Here is a 24,883-nt window from a genome sequence, read left to right as displayed (position 1 = left end):
GTAATTGTATAATATTGTTACAAGTGTAGATTATTTAGATTGTTATTAAATTATTAATTTTTAAACTGGCATTTTAAGGGGAGGTAACAGTCTATTTTCTGAAGGAATCTACATGGAATTTTTCTATTTTATATTATTGCCGGAAAAAAACAAACAGTGACCCTATCTTTTCTTTTGATATTCTCAAAGCATTGTCTTTTCCTAATTTATTTTACAATTCTATCATTTTGTTTAGTTTCTAATCACAAAATGGTGTTTTTTCCTGTATAATCCATACAAAATGTGTCATTTTGTCACAACCTGTAGCTTGAGAAAATGCAGGGTGACCTATCATTTTTATTATATTTTTGAACATATATCAATAGATACTACGTGTTGGCAAAGTATGAACAAATTCTATCATTTTTAATTTAGACTCCCATACCACCTTAAGGGGGGTTGCGAGTATAAATCGAATTTTGTTTTAAATATAGGATATTGCTATTTTTTTTCTATAAATGAACTTTATCACATACTTATAATAATAGAAAAATAAAATAAAAACATGGTGTCACCGTTCATCTAAGCTCACAATCTGTCTTCAAAAGAAACATAAATTTTCTTTAAAGTACTTTTTTTCTGTTGAAATAATAGGAGAAAAAGAGGTAATATCGAAATAAAAAAAGAACTTAATTAAAGAAATCGCTTAAATTTTGCTATTTTTTAGATTAAGTACAGCTTATTTGAAAAAAATAATGATGAGTTAAATAAGATATTTTAATTTTAATGCCAAAACATGGCATTTTTGCACCAAATGGAGATAATTTTGAGCTTTTACAATGATATAAACATTTTAAAAGTCAGCTAGGGCCAAAACGAACCGATTTTTTTTGGGGTTGATTTTTGTACCAATTCAATAAGTAACAACAAATAGTGTAATAAATAAAACTTATATTGAAAAAAAAATGTTTAAAATTTGACTGAAATTTTTTTACCCTCGAGCCTCCTTAAATTCAATATCTTTTACTTTTCTCCCTTTTGAAATAAAATTCTGCTTTGTATACCTACCTTTAAATGCTGGGCAATTACTGATTAAATTTTTATTTAGATGTAAACATATATCTGCTTGTAAACATTCAGGGAAACTCTTTAACACCTGCAAAAGATACAATTTATAAGTACAGTGAAACCAGTTTTACAAGACCACAAAAATGTGTTCTCATAAGTCAGATGTTTTTTCAATACAGGTTCAATCTACATGAAATGGACTACAGAGGCACCTTAAATTAATGGTCTAACAACACAGGTTTCTGCTTAATACAGGTGGTCTCTAAAACAGGTTTATATGTAAAGATAATTCTCAAAAAGGCCACACATACATGTACAATAATTCATATCAAAACATCAACTGATCATAAAGAAACCCAATTGTTTTTCAAGAAACCTTTGTACATAAAAGGAATAAATTAACTGGCCATACATGTGTTCTACAAAAGTTATGTGCAGATCAAAAAAAAAAAAAATTGAATATTTTCTTATCATACCTATTCATGTATATATATAATTTTATGCACATGGAAAGACAATTGAATACTTAATCTATACACCAATACACAGATGTAATAAAAATAGTTTCTCTAGGTAGAAATCAATACATTTGATATGAATGCTCAATGCAAGATGGAATCAAATTTCCAACACTGCTTTTTCACAGCAATTATAAATATCTTTATTGTATAAGTCTCATTCACAAATCAGGATTATAGACTAACAACTGAAGCACGATTACAAGAGATCAGAGACATGGAAGGATCAAATTTTACAAAATACTTTTTAATCAGCACACTGTTTGAGAACTATACATTGATTATTTTAATTAACAGTTTTAATCAATTAGCATAGTCACAGCAGAATTTATTCTTGAACATCACAAGTCTTTGTCTTATTTTATATTATACTAGAACACACCCGTGATATCGCGGGTTCGTGACTGAATTAAAGTATATAACTATGCGTAGGCCTTATTTTAGTATTGGTATTGTCATCTGATAAAGTCATGCTGATTATAAGATTAACAGTTTTCTCTGCTTTCAAAATCTTTCTGTTTGAACCCGTCGACCTGGAACTTATTAATTATTGGTAATATTAATTATTTGGAAAACAAAACGGCCTGGAATGGAATATTTTTTAATCAACAGCTTTGCCTATATGAGTTACATGTATCAATAAAGTTGAATTCTTTGATTCTCTGTTTTAAGTCATTCCGGCTAACAAATTGAAAACTGTACCTATACGCCTTATTTTCGGTCCAGATTTTTAGTATTCCTATTGTAATCTTAGACAGTCATACTCATTAAAATACTACAATAGGGAACAATGTGACAATGATTGAATTTAGTAGTGTCAACCCTGTGATTATGACCGTGTATATAGCAAAATCCTAAATACACCGTTTAGTGGTGCGCCTGTCAGATGCGGAACGTACAGATAAGGTAATAGGTAACAGGTGAATATACTATTGGTATAGGTATCAGATTCGACCCGGAACTTGATAATTATTGGCAATATTCATTATGTGGAAAACAAAATGGTCTGGAGTGGTGTAATTTTTAATCAACATCATTGTCCTATATTAGCTATATATATAAAGTTGAATTCTTTGATTTGTCGTTTTTTCCCCATGACGGCTGACAAATTGGACCTCATTATTTTAGTATTATAGATATGCTAAACATTTACAATTATGATATTAGCCTTTCTGGCCTTTTTCTTTTTAAATGTCAACCTCTATCTCAAATTCTTTAAATTCCTTTAAATAGTAAGATTTTTTTATGCATTAGTCAAGACTTTCTTACAAACAGTTCTGATTTCTAAATAAGACATTTACATTAGATTTTTTTTTTAAATAAATGATGAATGTGTGCATGGTTCACATATGCCTCTGTTTGAAAATAAACAGAAAATTAAGCAGTTTTAGAAAGGGACATAACTTGAGAACAGAGAAAGTGACGCCACCCAAATTCATTCTTAATCTGTGGTAATAAGCTTTTTTTTACAAGTTTCATGATATTTGGTTGAGGTAAACTAAAGATAGTGAAAGAGAAACCAATTTCTTGACAACAAACAGACAAGGGTAAATCTTAATGCCCCCATCACCTAGAAGGTATGAGATGGTCATTTAATGGTCACCTTAAGTTTTTTGCAATTTACCATCCCAAATTCTAGAAAGAAAAAAAACCAATCAAATAGATTTTATCATCAAAGTGAGAAATTTAACAAGTTTGTTGACCATTATGGAATAACTGTTTCCTGATGTCCTAACTACAATACCCTTCCCTTTTCACGAATGTGACCTAACTAATAAGACCATCAACTGGAGTTGTAATCACATAAGTAACATACGTGTGCCACATGTGGAGCAGGATTGGCTTACCCTTCCAGAGCCCTGAGATCACCTCGGTTATTGGTGCGGTTAGTGTTGCTTAAGTCTTTAGTTTTCTATGTTGTGTCTTGTGTACTATTATTTGTCTGTTTGTCTTTTTATTTTTTAGCCATAGCGTTGTCAGTTTATTTTCAATTTATGAGTTTGACTGTCCCTGTAGCTGGTATCTTTCGCTCCTCTAATAAATTTAAACAATTATAAAAATATAAAATACTGTTTTTCCCAAGGGTTATACTAATTAATAATTCATTTGATCTTGTTTCATGTAGCATCCATCCCTAACCAAAAGTAAATGACATTGGTAATAACTATTTAAGTTATATAACAAGCTCATATTAAATTAGATACAAAACCAATCTGTGGAAAATAATGATATTTTATCTGGAGAATGGGTGTTTGTTATCTTGTTTATAATTGTAGGCATTTTTCTTAGTGATTATTTTTTTCCTGTCTTATATATAATAATCAACAGGAAATTTTGATCTTTATTATTAACAGCCTTATCTGTAATGGCAGGGTTATTTGTTTTCCCTTGCAGTTTTCCACTGACTATAAATAAAGGGAGTTAAGTAGGTGTTTTTACTGGCTAATCCAGGATAACTCTCAGTGCCTGACTGATTAATATTTGTTTTGTCTCTCCACTTTTGTTATTTACCTATATTTTGCTACTGTGGGTTCAAAATTATTTGTTGGATACTAATTTTCTTGAATTTCAGTGCTACAGGAGAACCATATATTTAAATGTTCAACAAATTACAAATTGTATAAAAGAATGTTAGCAAACTTTGCCGAATCAATGAAATTAAATATGCATGAAAATGCAAGTTTTCCTCAAACCAAGACTTGGTACCCATGAAAATAAATGAATCCCTAGTACTAGTTTTTGGCCTTGTCAATACAATCTTTTTCACACTCCACTACCCAGTAACTGATAAAGACAATGTTTTTTAATGAAATTGACTACCCAATAGGGTCTTTCACGGTCTGTAGCTGGTTGACTTACCATATTCATATCAATACCATTTGTATATGACCAAGCATGTTGGAAATATTCCTCTAACCTCTGTCGTAATGGGTTGGGAATTTGATGAAAACGTATAAATTCTTTGATTCGAATCATTTGTATATGGTATCTGGATGTACCAGAATATAGTCTCTGAATAATTGCTGAAACATTACCAAAGATACTGGCATACATCAAAGCTGAAAAATAAAATTATTAAGGAATCATTTTATATTTAAACATACATGAAGAACTTGTATTATGATTAATGGATACATACATCAATGCTAAAAAAATTAATAACTGATTTATTTTAACGCTCTCAAATATTCAAATATTTCTGAGACAAGTCAGGAAATTAAGCATTCTATTCATGACATTAAGATGGACACACCATTTGTATTATTATCCTATTAATACCATATCTGCTGCACATCTTAAAACTCAAACTTATTTTAATTTTATTATAACGAATAACAAAAACTAGAGGCTCTCAAGAGCCTGTGTCGCTCACCTTGGTCTATGTGCATATTACACAATGGACACAGATAAATTCATGACAAAATTGTGTTTTGGTGATGGTGATGTGTTTGTACATCTTACTTTACTGAACATTCTTGCTGCTTAAAATTATATCTATCTATAATGAACTTGGCCCAGTAGTTTCAGTGGAAAATGTTAGTAAAAATTTACAAATTTTATGAAAATTGTTAAAAATTGACTATAAAGGACAATAACTCCTTAGGGGGTCAATTGACCATTTCGCTCATGTTCACTTATTTGTAAATCTTCCTTTGTTGAACATTATTGCTGTTTACAGTTTATCTCTATCTATAATAATATCCAAGATAATAACCAAAAACAGCAAAATTTCCTTAAAATTACCAATTCAGGGGCAGCAACCAAACAACGGGATGTCTGATTCATCTGAAAATTTCAGGGCAGATAGATCTTGACCTGATGAACAATTTTACCCCATGTCAGATTTGCTCTAAATGCATTGGTTTTTGAGTTATAAGCCAAAAACTGCATTTTACCCCTATGTTCTATTTTTAGCCATGGCGGCCATCTTGATTGGATGGCCAGGTCATAAGAAACATTTTTTAAACTAGATTCCCCAAAAGATGATTGTGGCCAAGTTTGGATAATTTGGCCCAGTAGTTTCAGAGGAGAAGATTTTTGTAAAAGTTAACGCTGGACGCCAAGTGATGAGAAAAGCTCACTTGGCCCTTTGGGCCAGGTGAGCTAAAAAAGGGATGTCAGATATATTCAACATATAATATCTTAATGTTTTGTTTGGTGAAATTAACACCAAGTCATATCAAACTACAGTGTATTCACTATTATTCATTGGATACTTATTTTTGTGGATTACATGGGTACCGGTGAACCACAAATTCAAAAGTTCAACAAATTTTCTATAGGCTTGTATGCTTGCAGATTTAGGCAAAACCATGAAATAAAATATCTATGAAAATGTAAGATTTACTCGATCCACAAAATTAATGAATCCACAGCAGCCATTTAAAATTCATCTTAACCAAATCTTTCAAACTATACAGAATGGAGAATTTAAAACAAATTTACATATAACAAAAACACTTTAATACAGGAAAACAAATGCCATTCAAATGTCTGCAGTTATTTTTCAAATGTGATGTTATTTTAGATATTTATACACCTAAAGCCATAAATATGGTACTGTAAAAGCAGAAATTTTCATGGAGGATTTAATATTGTTTATTTCGTGGAAAGAATGTATCCACAAAATATATTAAAACCCCCGAGAAAATTTAACCAACATACCATTTACTGGAAACCATGTAATTAAATCCCATTGAAATCTTATATAGAGACAAAACCACGGAATTTTAACACGAAAATTAATGTTTCTACAGTATATTAATACTTACATCCAATCAACATAATAATTATGGAAAAAATCTTTTCAGAATTAGTATTTGGTGACACATTTCCGAATCCCACACTAGTCAAACTACTGAATGTAAAGTATAATGCTGTCACATATTTAGATTTTATCGTGGGTCCTCCTGTGTCGTTGACGTAATATTGATGAGTCTGTTCTGCTAGTTCGTCTAACCAGCCTATTTTCGGACTTTCTAAATGAGGTCGTTCTACATTGCCTATTGCATACCAAATGCATGCTAACCAATGAGCAATTAGAGCAAATATTGCCATAAGTAACATAAGAACTGCTGCACCATACTCAGAGTATCGGTCAAGTTTACGAGCCACACGGACCAAACGTAACAATCTTGCTGTTTTCAACAGTCCAATTAATGTTGTTGTCTGGAAATAAAAGGAAATAACATAAAGCATTTAACACAACAGAATGCAAAATGCATGTGGTTATAATTCATACATGATTGATACCGACAAGCTGTTAATCAAAAATACATGACTTATATGTTAAGGATTACAAAAATATATTTGGAGCTCAATGGCCAGGATATATAGGTAGTTGATTGAAATCTATCAGTACAGATCAAAGACTTCAAGTATTAATCAAGTTATATGAATAAATGATAAGGAACAGATAATCTCTATATCTAATAGGAGTACATCAGTTTCTTGTTAGAGTCTGCTGTTTTACCAATTGTGAACTCCATTTTTTTGGCAAGATCTCAGATACAAGACATTAACATTAATCCCATTCAAATAATTATAATCTTTACATGGTAATGACTTTTTTGGTAATTTGAAATATTGATCAAATTTGAGTTTATGGGTAAATTCTGAGTATTTATATCTTCACTTCTTTTTTTCCCAACTGATAGAGTTAACAAGGGGAGATAATGTACTCATTGAAGTATACACAGCATATTTTGACATTACTTCATTGAAAAGGTGCCTTTTATGTCAGAATCTGGTCAGTGGTTGCGATTGTGTTTTCATGTTATATTTTGTTTATTCAGATTTGGGAATTTTTTTATTATAGTTGATTTTAGTGTTGAGACAGCATTAACTAAACATCAATCAATCAAACATAAGGTTTGACTTTTTGCAGCTTGTCTAGACTCAGCATAATTAAGAGACCTGAGTAATGGTATGGATGTTGGTCTCCTTAAAGGTTGCATCTATATACAAGGTATGAAGCGCCAATGTTAAAGCCTTTAATCGTTTATACTGTCCCCACCAGATTAGCATCCCTATGTATCACATTCTGTTACTTTTTTTGCAGGCAAGAATAAGATGCCATAGAACAGGAAACAGTATCAACTCCCCTTAACATTAAAACCCTTAATATGTTTGACCACATCAATAAAAGGCCTAAAGCAGGGTCATATAAATACAGATTGATTTATCCCACATTTCAATATTACCAAGCATCAAACTTACCTCATCTGTTTCTGAACCAAATAATAACAAATCAAATGGAATGGCAGCAACAACGTCAATTAAAAACCATCCTTTAAAATAATGTACAGCAATCTTCCCAGGATGGCTTACTACTTCATCATTTTTGTTTACATATGTTGTACGAAAATTTATCAAAATATCCACAATAAACATAATATCCACAATCAAGTCTATTATTGTCAATGGATCAGAATAACGTTCTTGAACTGACTGATCTTTATTTCGCTTCTCTTCACTCAACAGAAAAGCTGCAACGTATGGAGTAAAAATGGCGGTATATATCACAAGTAATAGAATTATCCAGTCCCATACAGCTTTGAATGGGGAATAATGTAAAATTGTACATTTGGGTATTCGTGGAGCTTGAAGTTTGTATTCTGGCAAAACATCTGCACCAAGAGACAAGACCTGTAATATATCAAAAAATATATTACATACTAGACATTGTTTAAGTTCCAACAACAATATGTATCCTTACAAAAAAAGCAGCAGCGATGCATAGCATCATACCAAATATTAAATAATTTTTCTAAAATTGCTGAGTTACAAAAATGAGTGACCATAAATTATTCTAAGGTCAATAGAATGCATGTACGTTTTCATCAGGGTGCGCTTTATATTCAGGTGCATTTTATGTGAGCCTTATTTAGGGGTGCGTTTTATTTTCCATAAAGTAACTTTATTAAAATTTGTACACTCTAAATCAGTTTCATTCAACCATGAAATTGAGGTCACATTGTTCATTAGACTCACCATGTCACCATCTGGAATAGGTTATATACTGATATTGGTATCAAAATGTATTTCAAACTATATTTGAACCTATAAAGCTAAAAATTAGCCATTAATATGTGCAGTCATGTACCCATACTCTAAACAAAATTAGGCCATACCGACACCCAAACTTTATACAAAAAGGAGCCATGCAATGAATTGTTTACCCTGCTTTTACAAGAAGTACCAAGGATAGATGAATATAAATACCCCTTTCATACTATTCTTGAAAACATTATCTTAGAATGAAAACTCTGCAAGATTAAACTTTCAGCTAATGTGTGCTAAATGAAACCTAAAATACTATCCAGTATATCTTAATAGATTTAGCTTGTTGGTCAAAAGTTTTATGAAAATGAGTTTCTATAAACAATAAATATATCAATATAAAATCATATACAGCAAATTTCTATAATTAATAGTTATTGTTTTCCAAGCACTGTGTTACAATACATCCATTACTGTCCTCTGACAGAAACAACATGATACATTAATGTGAAGCAACATGTTATTGTTATTGTAATTTGCCATAGAAATATCTGATAAAATAAATCTGTCAATGGTCATTTTATAACAATACAAATTGGGTTTGACAGCTGATTCTATTTCTTTACAGTCTTATTTTATCCATTAGTTGGTACATCATTCTTAAATCAATGCTACATATCACATTTTATAGTCAAAGAGTTTATTGTGCAATGTTTATTCCATTCTTATATTAGTCATAAACAGAACTTCCATATTCCAAATATTCCTAAATGTCATGATTATTCTATATTCAACACTGGATCATCAAACAACATAAAGGCCTCAATGGCTGAGTGGTCTTTGTAATTAATCTACAGTGATCTTAAGCCTTCTAACTCTAAGACCCTGATCATAGCAAGGTGTGTTTGACTCCAATCTTGATTCATTAGGATTGTAAGATCTCATGCAAAGGTCAGTGGTTCTCTTACAGGTACTCTGACTTTCGTAGACCAATTCAGATAGGCCCACCAACTTCTAATGGTTATCAAAACAAATTATTAACAACTACAAAATTAAAAGGAGCCTGAAAACTAATGATTATGGGGACTCCCTGAACTAGGAACTATGAAAAGAGGTCAAGGACAAGTAAATTCTGAAACACATATGTACAGCTTAAAAAAGTTTTATTATAGATAAATTTTAGGTAAATTCTTTAGAAAGACAGCAATATTTAATATCAGCAGTTTAGTCATTTGAATTCACTTTCAGTAGCATCGAACAATCTTAGATATAGTACTGTTTATTATTGTTTTGCTGGATAGTTAAATTCTTTCCTGTGACTGCATTTAGTCAAGTTTGAATCATTGCTTTAACTGTCTTTTAGTTTATTTGCATGTTCTTTGTCAGTTGGATAATTGGGAGTTGACTGCAGATCTATAAAGTCTATTAAAAAAGAGGTGAAGGTCAGGTGAATCCTTTCTGGCAGACAAGTTAACCTTACACAAATTCAAAAAGCCAAATATATCTGACAAAATACTCAAACTGACTCAGAATCTGACCTATATGGAAAAACTTTTATCGCTTTTAAGAATGATATCATACTATATCTCCCTTTTCTTATACTCACCTCCAAAACTGAGCATTTGCAATTGAATCATGAAATAGGTCAGATGATACCTGCTATACAGACATGTACACCTTTCAATCATTCCTTACACAAAATGAAATTGACCTAGCTATTATATATAGTGAATATCTGAAATTAGGACTAAACTATGGAAACTTAGCATTGACCAATGACCAATGAACATAATGGCATGGTCAGTGGATACCTGTCAGACAGATTGGAAGACCTTAAAATCATTCCATACACGAAATACAAAATGACCTATTGCTTATAGTATCTGAGATACATCATACATGTAAAGCTATCAAATTCTAAAATGCCTGTTTTGTTATCTTTGCAAAACCTATCCTATTGCAAATTTGAAATATTAAAACATAAAAAAAAAAAAAAATTAGCAAAACATTTCTGCATTTATAGTACCTGATATTTTGGGTTATTTCACCAATACCTTTTGATATGGTATATATATAGGTAAAGAGTTTGATCGGGGTTTGTCTATCATCATGAAATCAATTGAAACTTAAGTAATAATCTAGAAAATGTTATGACTTTGCATGAATGTTTGATAAATATAGCTTTGTTTGCTAAAGTGCACTGCCTTGACCTGGTTTCTGTGGAGTAGGAATATGTATGATTGATAAACATAGCTTTGTTTGCTAAAGTGCACTGCCGTGGCCTTGTTTCTGAGGAGTTGGAATATGTTGACTTTCCATGTTTATTTTTCTGTTGTTATGAAATCTTACACTGTATGACTTATAATATTTCTTTGATTGCCCTGCAAATGATTTATTGGAAAATAACTATTAGAGTTTCTATGAACCCTGCTTCTACATGGTTTCTATTTCAGACACATTATGTAAAACCTTACAATTTTAAATTAATCATCCATATTTGTTACAATGAAATGCCAAGTGCATAAATACAGTTTTCATGATTTACAATGAAAAAACTGATTAACTGCTGACTTTGACAATACCTTGCACATACAGCTATTAATCAACGATAAAAGACAAACAAATATGATGCTATTGACATTTATATTAAATATATATCTTGCAAGAAATAGCAAACAATTATGTCATCAATATTATCTATTATAGTTTTAATCTGAAGTTACTTGACAGTAGCAATATAAAGCCATTGCAGTTAAAGTGGTTTCTGCTATCATATAATTCATTTACCAAATTACAATTTTTCATATCAAACAAAATAATTACAATTTTTCATATCAAACAAAATAATTACAATTTTTCATATCAAACAAAAATTGTAATCTTAAATAAGATGTCAACAATTCTTTGTTGTACATTAACCCCCACCCCACCCACTATCGTTTCCATATTTGTAATAATAATATAAGGAAAACAAAGTAAATGTTATGGTTCTTAAGAAATCCGACAATTACTTGCAATTTAAACTAACACTATTATAAGCCATGTTGAACAGGTTAACTGGTAGTCACCGTAGGGAAATAACTTATACCCAAAATATTCAGCCTATATTCGGTTGGTTTCTGAGGAAAAGACATTTTTAAATCTTAGGCTAACTATAAACAATGACAATCAATGAGTATGAGTTATAGATAAAATAGTCAATGAAGTCATTCAAGCTTGAAATCACATGATAAACTAAGAAACAATTTTCATATGCTCATTGAACCATGAATAAAAGGTCAACAATAAAAGACATGCTAGACAAATAATTAAGCCAATAACATAGGGATCTCTAAACAAAATATGGATTATCAAGCTCTTCTACCTTCTAAAATATGAAGCTTTGAACGCAAAGCTAAAGGATGTCATAATTGAAATTTGGTGTTTTACGCCACTTTTAAGCACCGCATTTAGGCTATTTCTTGAAGGCCAGTTTTTATTGGTGGAGGAAGCTGGAGTGTCTGGGGAAAGCCATGACCTTTGATAGTAAAACTGACAATCCTAGTCAATTAACATTGGAGTCGAGTGCACTTGCACAAGCAGGGTTAAGGGCATACAATACAGTTGCAGGGGAGGTAATGACATTGCTAATGTAAATAGTTATTTTCGCGACGTCAAACTATGACTTATCGGGAAAAATTTCTGTTTTCTACAGATTTTTATCATTCAAACTTATTTAACTTGAAAACGAGTTCATGGACCCCTCTTTTTTAAAATGACATTTGGTTTGATTACGCGAGCAGATTATGTGTGCTAATTTTCATGAAAACATAAATAGTGCATTTTTTTTAAATTTGATAAATATACCTCAAAAAATGATGTTTTCTTCTACATTAGTGCATGAACATTAAATATGAGATTTTTCTGAATAATTTAATTTTGGATGCAACGCGTCTTCTGATTGGCTAACGTTATTTTGTTATTAGCCCATATACATAATTTAGTCATGTGACCGTGACGTCATCAACGTTTTTTCATGGTTTTCTAAGGTTTAAAATGGAATTTAGAATTAAATTATAAGAAATGACTGTAATATTTTTTCTGTTTATTCGAAATAACATAAAAAATGGGGTGCACACTGTTAAATAACCCTCTACGCACATTATTCAGTGTTTCAATTGTTTTATGTTATTTCTTCATAGAAAGAAAAATATTACAGTCATTCCTTAAATATAAAATGTATAAATATTTCTAATACTTATAAAATCAGAAATTACAAATTATTTAACAAAAAACAATTTGTGTTTATCTTTTAAAACAAAAAAAGATATGTCTTTCTTTCGAAAGAGAAAATGCGGCCACAAATCCGAATTTTAAGCAAATATACAAAATTTCGACCTTATTTTACTCAAAAAGTAGCACATGAAGGTATATTTTTTATTACATATTTGATTTAATCAGGTAAAAAATAGTCTATGGTATATGGAAATTTTTATCAAAATGTAATTACGGGATCAAAACTGTATTGTATACCCTTGAATCACAAACTCAGTGTTGACTGACTTGTAGTAACTACTTAGACCACTTGGCCACCGAGGCCCCCTAAGGCTGTTATAACCATCAATAGATTATAAGCATCCCTTAGATCTCACATAGTTTATGTATCCTTTAATTAAGGTATTTATGAAAAAGTCTTATCCAAGGTTATATGTCCAAGGGCACAAGAAGTGGACTCCTCTTCAAAACATTAATTGCTACTTAGTCGAAGCAAAAAGCTGTAGTTTCCCATAACATGGGCATAACTCCAATAAAACAAGATTTAATACACAATGATTTATTTTAAAACTATATCTTATCATTGTGAATAAAACCATGATATTAAATGTTATTAAAATATCTCCAGAAATATTTAAAGGTCAAGAGCACATACAAAAACTTTTTGATATCACTTATATGTCCAAATTTCAACTATTATATATTGGCAAAGGGAAACAACTTCTTTAAAAGAGAGTTTTAACAGAACAAAACTTTGTTATCGACAAAAACACCATGTATTCTATTTGAATTCAACTTTCTAAGGTAGAAAAAATTAGAATCTAAATAATTTCCAACTTAAACATCAGTCAAATAATCATAATTTTTGAGTTATTGAAACCTAACCATGACAACTCACCTCAGTAATGGCTGATCGGCGACGGCCATATCTCTTGGTTCTCACAGCAGTTTTTGCCAGTTTGTGATCCTGCTTATAAAATCCACTTCCGAAATAATCCAACATTGGTGTAACTTGGTAATTGTCAAAACTAACATTTACCATGGAAACACTTTTTTTAATGCCAATAATCTTAATTTTATTTCATTGCCTGATAAGAGGTTTCTTTATACATTTGTAACTTCATTTTCTATAATTCCAAGATAAGTAGAATTAAATGCTTTAAATTTGAACATTTTCAATAACATTTCTGTTAAAATATAAAGGCATACATCCCAATAAATGTACCAGTATAGACTAAACATTTATAATGAACCACACGAAACCATCAAAAACAGAAGCTGAAAAACAGCAATATTATAATTGGTCTCAAGAGTTTAATGAAAGGACAGATTATTGAATTTTCAATCATCAGTCCCTTAGTCTTAGTAACATTTAAGTTACACGATTGTTTGATTTTAAGGCTGCCTTACCGGAAATTAGAATATACTGATTGAATGTTGAAGTTACTCCCGTAACTCTACCGGTATAACAATTAATTCCACAGTCACCTGTAGCTATACCTGGATAATAATTAATTAAAGTCACATGATTCTCACATGATGCTCATCTCATTCTAGGACACTTTCCTCTCGTAAATCTCAACAGCAATGCACAAATTTTTTTTAATTATTAACACGGAGACAAAAATAAAACTAAAATAAAACTGTTTTTCATTAATCCTCACTTTATGAAGAACTCGATTTTTGCACCTTCCGTTCTTTTTTTTATTCCTAATTTCATCAAAGAATACTTTTAAACAATTAAATATTTCAAGACGACTCCTCCTTTTGTAGTTTTCATGATCTATAAATATGAAATGATGCCGTAATAGGAGTATATCCAATTAGTCGGATAATATTGATGTTTCTCATCACAAATAAAAACTATAATTTGTAAAATTGCTCCTCCTGCCTATCATCATACAGCTGTATATATAATCATATACTGCAGAGTTGGATTCGTAATTAACTAGAATTTCTTATCACCTAAAGACTGTCAAATTAGGAGATGAAGTACTAATAATAGAATAATCTTTGCATCAAATAAGAATATAAAATAGTATTCTGCCTTTACATGTACATTCACGATTAACCTCTCCTTTTGTTAAAGAATATTATCAAACATAGATGAGACATTGATCAAGTCCGGATCTGTTAGAACAGTTGTCAATCGAATCGTGGATCAGTTAATCTCCGACTAATACCCAGGTGTATCATTCTCTGTCTAAGATCATACTCCAATATAGACAAACAAAGCATGAAATCGTATTGTCATAAAACCACTCGGTTTAAATTCAATAATAACTTTAAATTGATCTAATGGATTTTCTTTTCTCTGTTTTTGTTTCTTCAAATTGGTAAAAATTTAAAAACTAAGGATGGATTTACTAGTTATGAATACAAATTTGAAAAGCAAATGTAACAGCAACCTTACAAAACAGCAACAAACAACGGAGCACATTTATAATCATCAGAACAATGGTTGCACAAGTGGTCATATTCTTTTTAAACCAAGAGCAAAAGTCCTAAAAAGGTCCAGAAAAATTATATCAAGTAAAATAAAGGTAAAAACAATCTTCACATCAGTTGCCTTCACGTTTCCTAAATAATTAACTGTAATCTGTGAAAGAGTATTTTCATCAGATATTATCTAGTTTTTAACACTACATTTGATCTATAATTCACTGAGTAGGGATATGAAATACATTATCTAAACATGGAGTTCAATAAGGTAAATATTAATCAAAATGAACTTATTATAAACATAATCATATATGCTTTGAAAAAAAATATATTCCAATAACTTTCCTTCTTATTTCATCAATATAATAATAACTCAAACTGTGAATATCTAATCAAATTCACCATATACTAATTAGGAGTTCAGAAATTAAGTTGTTCAATACAAGTTCAAAAATTGAGTTCGATTTCTTATGAAGGTTTATGCCTGTTTTATTAAAGGCACATACCTGATTTGAAACTTTTCCAATCTAAATGAGATAGCTACACACAGATTTTCACATAACATAAAAATCAGAGGTTTTGTGGTATAACTGAAAATGAGACAATTATCTACCAGAAACCAAAGGATTAGGATGCAAACATGATAGGTCACTGTACATCCTCAACAATGAGCAAAATAACTCACTGTATAGTAATGCATTTGTGTTTTCTGGTTCATTCTGCCTTTTGATAATGCAAACTATTTTTTCACTTATGTTCGGGGGTGGATTTAGGCGGGGGGTGGAGTGGCGGGCGTGCATGTGCCCCCCCTAAAATTTGCAAAGCATGGGTTATCTTCAACTTATTTGAGAATCAGAAGAGACCATTCCATCCTTTTTAATATTCAAAGTATATAAAACAGTCAGTCAGAACGACCTCCGAAAATCAAGAAAAGTAAAAACAGCTATTATGAAAGGACAATTAAACATCACGACGATAAGTAGAAATTTTCGTTTGCAAAATCTAATACTAGTATCACTTTGATTCCATCGGTCCGCCCTTCTATCTGTTAACTCTTCACATTTCCATCGTCTTAACCAAGTTTGTCAGGGCTGGTGTTATGGAGTGTTAAAGTAATTCTTAAGTGAACCGGTTTCATTTCACGTTATTGAAACCATGTACAATTGGCTTAGACACATTGACAATCTGCAAACAGGGGCTATTTATTTTTGTGATGTTTCTGTATTTTTTTTTGTCACAACTACCAGCACCATGTCTTTCAAGGATTGGTTGAGATATTTATTAACTGATATTGCTATATAAATCATTTTACAACAAGTGCTGGTGTCTTAATTGTAGATTGGTTTGCATAGGAACACAGAATCAAATTAAAATGTTTGCATGATCTTCAGCTTCTGTTTTTTGGAATGCAGCTTTATAGCTTTATAAACTCATATGTATATGCAATAAGAATCTCTTATTGCGTAAATTAGGGGTATTAAGAGATTGTTGTAGATTTTTCTAATTTGTAAGAGATCTTGCTATTATAAGTCTAAGGTTCTTTGCGGAACAGGATCATGTTGTTTCACCTCTGTCAGTCCATCCGTCAGTCAGTCACTGGTGATTGTAGATTGTTGTCAGTTTGGTTTTAGGCGGTTTCTCGCTACTTTTACCTCATAATAGTTCGAAATACCTACATTGCACCCCTTTAGAAGAGTATTTCAACAATATTTGCTCCCCCCCCCCCACCCACAATATTTAACCACAGTTACTTATTTCTTCATACAAATTCATCTCAATATACTGTGTAAAGATTGTGCAAACAGTTGTCTTATAGTACATTTGTAACAGATCTTGGGACCAAGTAAAATACTACTACATGGAAAGAATATTGTACTTTTTTATTGGTTCAAAAATTAAAAATAACCGTTTAAAATGAATATTTCATACTGGTTTTAAGCTTGTAAATCTATTTTTTTCTGTGTAATTGGATTGCTGTCTTATTAACATATACCCAAAATCTCCTTTCATTAATATTAGATTTGACAGCATATAAACAAGCACAAATTAATATTCTGTCACAGTATTCAGCTTCATTGAGAGCTATAATGAATTGACAGTTATGACTGAAACAGCCATTGTTGTTGCCAATTAATGGTAATGATGAGCATGGGATCAATAGTGGCATCAATGATGACCATCTTAACTCATTAATATTAATGAGTACTAGCTTCTAAAAAAGCTTTCACAAGTTAAGATTAAAAACAAAAATTGGTATTTGATAAATAAAAATTAAAAAAAAACCTGAAAGTATCTGAGAATGAAGTTTCCTCTCTTATTCCAGACAGTGCATTATCTTCATGGGTGTTAAAGTTCATTAAATTGATTGATCGATTGTTGGTGTTTTAACTTCACTTTTAAGCGCCACATTTAAGCTATTTCGGGGCGGTCAATTTTTATTGGTGGAGGTAGTCCAAATAATTATTACATCTTGAAAGGCTATTATATTTTTTTTCCTTGACGCCTTACATCGACAGGAAGGCGTAAAAGTAAAAATTTAAAATAGCCTTCCAAGACGTCATAATTATTTAGACTAGGGTGAAGGAAGCTGGAGTGTCATGAAAAAACCACCAACCTCACTAGAAAAACTGACAATCCTAGTCAGTTAAGATTGAAGACAAGTGCACCTGCATGAGGTCAAGATTGTTAAAAACTCCCCAGGTATTTAACTCTCTCGACCCCTTCCTTTTGGAGAAGGTCATTTAAGTCACCTGGTAAATAGAACATGCCAAGGGGTAATCAAATTCTGTAAAGAAATAAAAATCTGACCAAACCAAAAAAAAGAAAAAAGATGAGAAGATAAACAAGTCCACAAAGCAAAAGATTCAGTGACAGAAATCCCACTAAAACCAGGGGTGATCTTGGTGTATATCTACAAGGCACTGATTTAATGAAATAAGACCAGAAATAAACCAGATTTGATTTTATATGACATATATATTGAACTAACATTACATTATGAATACTTATGAACAATCACTGTATTTGGGTAAAGTTATTTCACATAGTTTTAAGTATTTTTCTCCCACAACACAACATAGAAGTATGTATTCTATAAGACATCTCTGAAATAGAGCAATGCCTTTTAAATTATTCAAGCTGATCTTGGATATCAGTCACCCACTTTTCAAATATACAAGAGCTCAGACAATTATAATATTTTATATTTGTCTTACTTAACATCTAAACAGTCTTCCACATTTTCTATAAATTCAGGTTTAACCTCTCGGACATTCAAAGAATTTAATTAAGTCTAGAAATCCATTCCATGTCAAAGATCGACTGAAATCTTAATCAATCTTCCAAAGAGCATCAAAATGATCATACAATTGTTGTTCCTACGACACAATCATATCAAGCACTGCCAAATAGTACAAACTAATTGAAGTCGACAAATAACCTCTATTGCACTGATGAAGATTTGGTAATCAGATGTATCATTATGTACATTCTGGTATTTAGTTGGATCTTATTGCTATGGATTATTGTATCAATAAATCAATCAAACTACTTAAGTTAGAAGTTTCTTGAAGTTCCTAAGTTTGTCATTGTGGCAGCATAAAACAAGAATGTGTCTATAGTACATGGATGTCCTACACACACTATCATTTTCTATGTCCATTGGGCCGTGACATTGGGGTCAAAATTCAAATTTTGATAACAATTAGAAAGATCATATCATAAGGCACATGTGCACTAAGTTCCAAGTTATTGGACTTCAACTTCATCAAAAACTTTGACTAAAAACTTCAACCTGAAGCAGGACAGATGGACGTAAGGATGAACGGACGGAGGAACGAAGTATCAGAAGAACGAATGAACAGATGCACAGACCGAAACACATAATGTTCCCCCAAGTAGGACATAAATAAAAGAAACGATACTTAATGATGCATAATGGAACACAATCTAGATTCAAAACACACCTGCTAAAAATTCGTCTTACATTACGTGGGAAATAGGGGTGGATTCCAATTCTATTAAATGGATTGTAAATTTAGATGTAACATAAATGGACAATAATTATCTAGACACTGGCGACATCAGTTCTATACCAAAAGACAGTTTACTATAGTACAGAGGGTGTGGGTATCTATTCCCATACACAGTCTACAATTCTGAATGGTACAGATGACCTAAGTTCTATACCCAAATAGTCTACTAGTGTACTGATAGCATGATTATCTCTTTCCAAAGACAATCTTCTAAAATGATAGCATGAGTACTATCTCTACACAAAGAAAGTTGATTATGGTACTGTTAGCATGAATATCTCTTCCCAAAGAGTCATAATTAGATTTACTGTTTGCTAATGTATAGTGGCAAATATCTCATGTATATTCAAGGCAAAAACAAATTTTACAGTAATCAGTTAGGTAGGATCAGCACAGAATGTGGAACAGGATGAAGGATGAAACTTTGGACTACAACTGGTAAATATTTGTCTGTTGGGTCAGGGATAGGGACAGAAATGTTTCCTTGCAACAAGCATACTTCTGAAACCTTGCATCAAACAAATCAATGTAAAAGATGTTTAGCATGTACCGGGTATTACAGTACCAGTTTTGCTGCATTAGGTATCAATTTCAAAAATTAATGTCTCTTCATTTTTGCTTAAAAATCCAAAACCTAAAATACAAACTTTCAAGTGCTGATAAAACAAAAACATACAAGAATGTGTCCACAGTACATGGATGTCAAATAAAACTATCATGTTCTATGTTCAGTGGACCCTGAAACTATAATTCGGCATTAAAATTTGGCATTAAAATTTGAAAGAAAATATCACAGGGAACAATGTACTAAGTTTCAATTTTAAACAATAATGAAGAGGACAAGAGTTTGTCTTATCCCCTATACATTTCTAAGAATACAATTGGTTAAGAGCAACCTTGTGGGGATCCTGTATATTCCATATTAGGTTAGTAAGGTTCCATATTAGCTGAGAAGGGGAGTTGTGTCCCTTTTTACAAACAACACGGTTGCGAGAAAAAAATCTTAAAGGTTTCAACAGACGATTAAATGGATAATGAACGACTGAAATTAATTCCATACAACTAATCTAAAGCTAACAAGTTGTAATTGTTGGCATTCGTTTTTGAATAGACCTATGGAAGTTGGTTCATGATACTAACAGTATGAAGACTTAATATTTTCACTTTTATAGGCCACTAGTCTAAATATCACATGTTAAGATAGTTGATAAGATAAATTCGTTACATAGTGTGCTAGTGACCTAATACAATATATATGGGGGCAGTAAATTCCATACGGGGATCGAAGCTCGATCTCACTCCATATGGAATTAACTGACCCCATATATATTGTATTAGGCCACTAGCGCACTATGTAACTAATATTATCATTCCCATTCTAACCAAAGATAGTTATATATTCATACAGCCAAATGGTCAGTTTTGGACTTACTGCTGGATGGCAGAAGTTCACATATCCATATTTCTATACACACATTTACACTTCAGGTTTATAGAAAAGGAGGCAATATTTCTGAATGGAAATATGAGTGAACAGTAACCCATATAGAACCTAAACAAAGACAATACATACCAAAGTTACACTTATGTACATTGTTTATTGTTTTTTGGTATAGCCTGCAGTATTTTTATTGAAGAAAATCGTAAACATTTTGATCTTTCTGAGATTTATAAGGTAAAGCCAATACATTCTTCCCTGAAGAACCGACTGTAGAAAACAAAGCTATAAATTGAGCTGTGATTACACTTTCTACCAACTTTGGTTCATGCCAGTGTCAGCTTATTGTTTTAATCTAAGAGTGAAAAATACCCTATAGGGAATATAGAAGATAATAAACCTTCACAATATCTGACAAGTATATCCAAATCAATTCACTAAAACTAAGTTAAGTATTGTCAATAAAAGGATGCTTAGATGTTCACCATTACTTTCTTAAACACTTATCACTCACACTTTACATACAAGTACAAAAACTCTCGGATTTTTTTTGGTAATTTTCTAATGCTTAATATCTTAAATTAGCAAGGTATAAGTGTTTTTTTTTTTTAATAGAGGATACATTCAGTCTCATCCATAAATATGCCTAATCCAATCTCTCAATCTCTTAGGCATATTTGTCTACAAAACAATCAATGTTTGCTGGAATAATTGAAAACAATAAATTATAACAGTTTATATCCACAGTAAAGTGATCATCTAGGTGCAGTATTCTTGTCAGACATTCATTGAATATAAAATCTTTACAATTAAAGTGTCATTTTAGTCCAACTTAATTTACATTAAAACTTAATAAAAGAATCTAATCATATATATACACATTTAATCAGATTCATTTCTCAGAATTCACACCAATGGGAAATAACATTTTATAGGAATAACAATTCATCCCAAGCTTTTATCAAATATTCATGCATTTATAATTATAAATAATAACTTGATGATGACATTAATTCCCATCTCATTTAAAACCATTGAAAGAGATAATGTTAAAATTCTAGACAGGAGTAAATTTTATCTGTAATTAATAATGTTTCAAAACAAGTTCTATATGTAGGAGTAATAGGGAAGGAATGATAAAACATTTCATTTAATATATTAATTATGCAAATTTCTTATGTTTTGGTGAGTAGGAGGACTTAAGTTATCAAAGAAAGTCATTAAACAAATGAGAAGATAGAGCTTCAAATATCTTATTTAACAAATGCATCTTGCTTAGATTTTCTCTACCAATTTACATTTGATAAACACTACCAATGGTGAATGCAATGGAAAATCTGCAATACAGAACATCATATACAATTTGGTTCTACTCATTACTCTTAACAATAGTATTGCCATTTCTAAAACACTACATGAATAAATTGATTTCCTCCTTTATTACATTTTCAATTATAAACCAATCACCATGGATGATGATTACAATCAAGTTAAATTTCAAAGTGGGTATAGACTAGATATATAATTAATTTACATCGGTAATATCAAATAGATAGGTTTGGCTTGGTGATACCCATTAACAAATTTAAATGTCTGCAGCCACTGATACTCTTTGGATTATTTTAAAGGTCAATGAGCTCTGAAACTGATGTCAAGGTCTATTGAAAACCTGCTTGATGAGCATGTACATACAACAAATTTAGAGACAAAATACTTCCAATTTAATCTAATCTTGTGTAATGACTGAAATATGGTGGGAATGAGGTAATATGCACAATGATTAATGTGATATCTCAAAACATTTGATTTGTGAAATAACAAGATTTTTAAGGCACATTTGACTGTGACAGTATAAAAAATGGGGAATTGAGGCTTAACATTAAAGGCCATTACATAAACTAATAAGACCAATACTATAAATGTGAAATATTGTGCTGTTGTGAAAATCTGGACCTGCAGTGTACCATGCTGTATTGAAAAAAAATCGTTCAGTGCTCTAAATATTGCAAATTTCTCAAGCTAAGTTTTTTTGATTGTCATATGTGCTACCAATTCAAATACACCAATATATATATGAAAGTTCCTGTGGTTATTAACAAAATCATCAAGGGATACTGATTTAAAACTTTACTCAGGACTATAACAATATGAATACAGTGTTAGTTTACATAAAAAATAAGGATAAAAGGAATTACCCACATTTTAGAACATCACCACTGACAGCATGAACCACCCAACAAACAACAGATAAAACAAACCAGCAACAAACAACTACCTAGCACAACAGACAACAAAAACAATCACCAAAAAAAAAACACAAACCAGCAACAAACAACTGACTAGCACAACAGACAACATAAACCAACCATCCAACAACACAAACCACCAACAAACAACATAACCCACCAACAAACAACATACAACAAAGATCACCAACAAACAACATCAAACCACCAAACACAATAGACAACATAAAGCAACCAACAAACAACAGACAACATAAGTCATTAACATACAACATTAACCACCAACAAACAACAGCAAAGGCAAACCACAAGTAAACAACTAATTAGCACAACAGACAACATAATCCACCAACAAACAACAACAAACACAAACCAACGACAAACAACTAACTAGCACAAAAGAAAACATAAACCACCAACAAACAACAGCAAAACTTAAACCACCAACAAACAACAGACTAGTATAATAGACAACATAAACCACCAACAAACAACAGACAATATAAACCACCAATAAACAACAGACTGGCACCAATCACCAACAAACAACTGACTAGCACAACAGACAACATAAACCACCAACAAACAGACAACACAAACAATCAACTGACTAGCACACCAGACATTTTTTCAACAAACAGCTGACTAGCACAACAGACAATTTAACCAACAATCAATCAGACAACACAAACAGCTGACTAGCACAATAGACAATTTAACCAACAATCAATCAGACAACACAAACAGCTGACTAGCACAATAGACAACATAAACCAACCATCCAACAACACAAACCACCAACAGACAACACAAACCATCAACAACCAACTGACATGCACAATAGACAACATAAACCACCAACAAACAACAGACAACATAAACAACCAACATAAACAATCAACTGACTAGCACACCAGACAATTTAACCAACAAACAAACAGACAACACAAACCATCAACAAACAACTGACTTTTCCATAATGTTCATGTACAAATAAAGACATATAACATTGAACAACACATAGTCCAGATAGTCTGACTTAGGTTAAACAAGGTTCGTCGGCCTAATGCTATCTGTTAGTCTATCTAGACCATGTGTCATCAATGTAAACACACTATAAAAGTTCAGTACAGTGAAGCTACCAACAGAATGACCATTAACTTGGACAACAAAATAAAAAGTGTCATATAAATTGGAAAGTAGTTTAAAATGTGCCATCAATACCAACAATAAGTAGGAAATGGTGTACTCAAATATTTTTAACACTATGTGTCTAAAATTTCAAAAAATGGATTTTTAAAATATGTATTACAAAAAAAACAGTAATAAAAATGTGTTTAAATGGTTGATTGGTGTGATCTCTTACCTTCCTTCTGATCTATAAACAGAACAAAGTCATCAGTAGGTGTGTATAAAAGACTTTTTCATTTCCTTAATTAAGATATGTATACTCATTGTACTACTCAATTCATTCTCTTTATAGTATGATACTGATTTTCTGCCTATACCTGAGTCTATTACCTGATATAATTGTAAGTAATATACATTATGGACAAGCAAATATAGAAATAAAGGAGATGTGGTATGATTGTCATTGACTATCGCCTAGAGTTCAAATAATGTGCATGTATGAGGCAAGGTCATTGAACAACCTTGAAAATGAACAAAACTCCTCGTACAATATAGTCAGCTTGTAAGGATATAACATAACATAACAATTCTAATTCATGTCCAGTCCAATCAAGATATTTATCAATTTCCTAAATTTGGCTATTCAAAACAGTAACATAAACTTTTCAAAACTGTCCATGGAGACTGTTCAGTATTGACTATTGATTTTAAAAGCAGACAAAAACAATTTTATTTAAACCAGCTTAATTTTACGATCACCTAAAATACTTA

General features: G+C 31.3%; 1 protein-coding gene across 5 annotated transcripts in view; it reads right to left on the bottom strand.

Annotated features, from left to right (window-relative positions):
* The window catches only part of LOC143065118 (voltage-gated inwardly rectifying potassium channel KCNH6-like), a 105,025-nt gene that overhangs the window by 14,287 nt on the left and 65,855 nt on the right, over positions 1-24,883 (bottom strand). For 3 of the 5 annotated variants that reach the window (XM_076238479.1, XM_076238480.1, XM_076238482.1), the window contains 4 exons: positions 7,785-8,213; positions 6,338-6,734; positions 4,425-4,624; positions 1,048-1,135 (listed from right to left, as the gene is read on the bottom strand). In XM_076238479.1, the coding sequence (XP_076094594.1) occupies positions 1,048-1,135; positions 4,425-4,624; positions 6,338-6,734; positions 7,785-8,213 (1,114 nt within the window). Of the gene's footprint in view, positions 1-1,047; positions 1,136-4,424; positions 4,625-6,337; positions 6,735-7,784; positions 8,214-24,347; positions 24,360-24,883 lie in introns of all 5 variants that reach the window. The other 2 variants (XM_076238478.1, XM_076238481.1) reach the window with 1 other exon arrangement.

Source organism: Mytilus galloprovincialis, chromosome 2 (genome assembly GCF_965363235.1).
Source record: "Mytilus galloprovincialis chromosome 2, xbMytGall1.hap1.1, whole genome shotgun sequence".
Taxonomy (NCBI): Eukaryota; Metazoa; Mollusca; class Bivalvia; order Mytilida; family Mytilidae; genus Mytilus; species Mytilus galloprovincialis.
The sequence above is the reverse complement of the archived record's forward strand: the minus strand, read 5'-3'. Positions and strand labels throughout refer to the sequence as shown.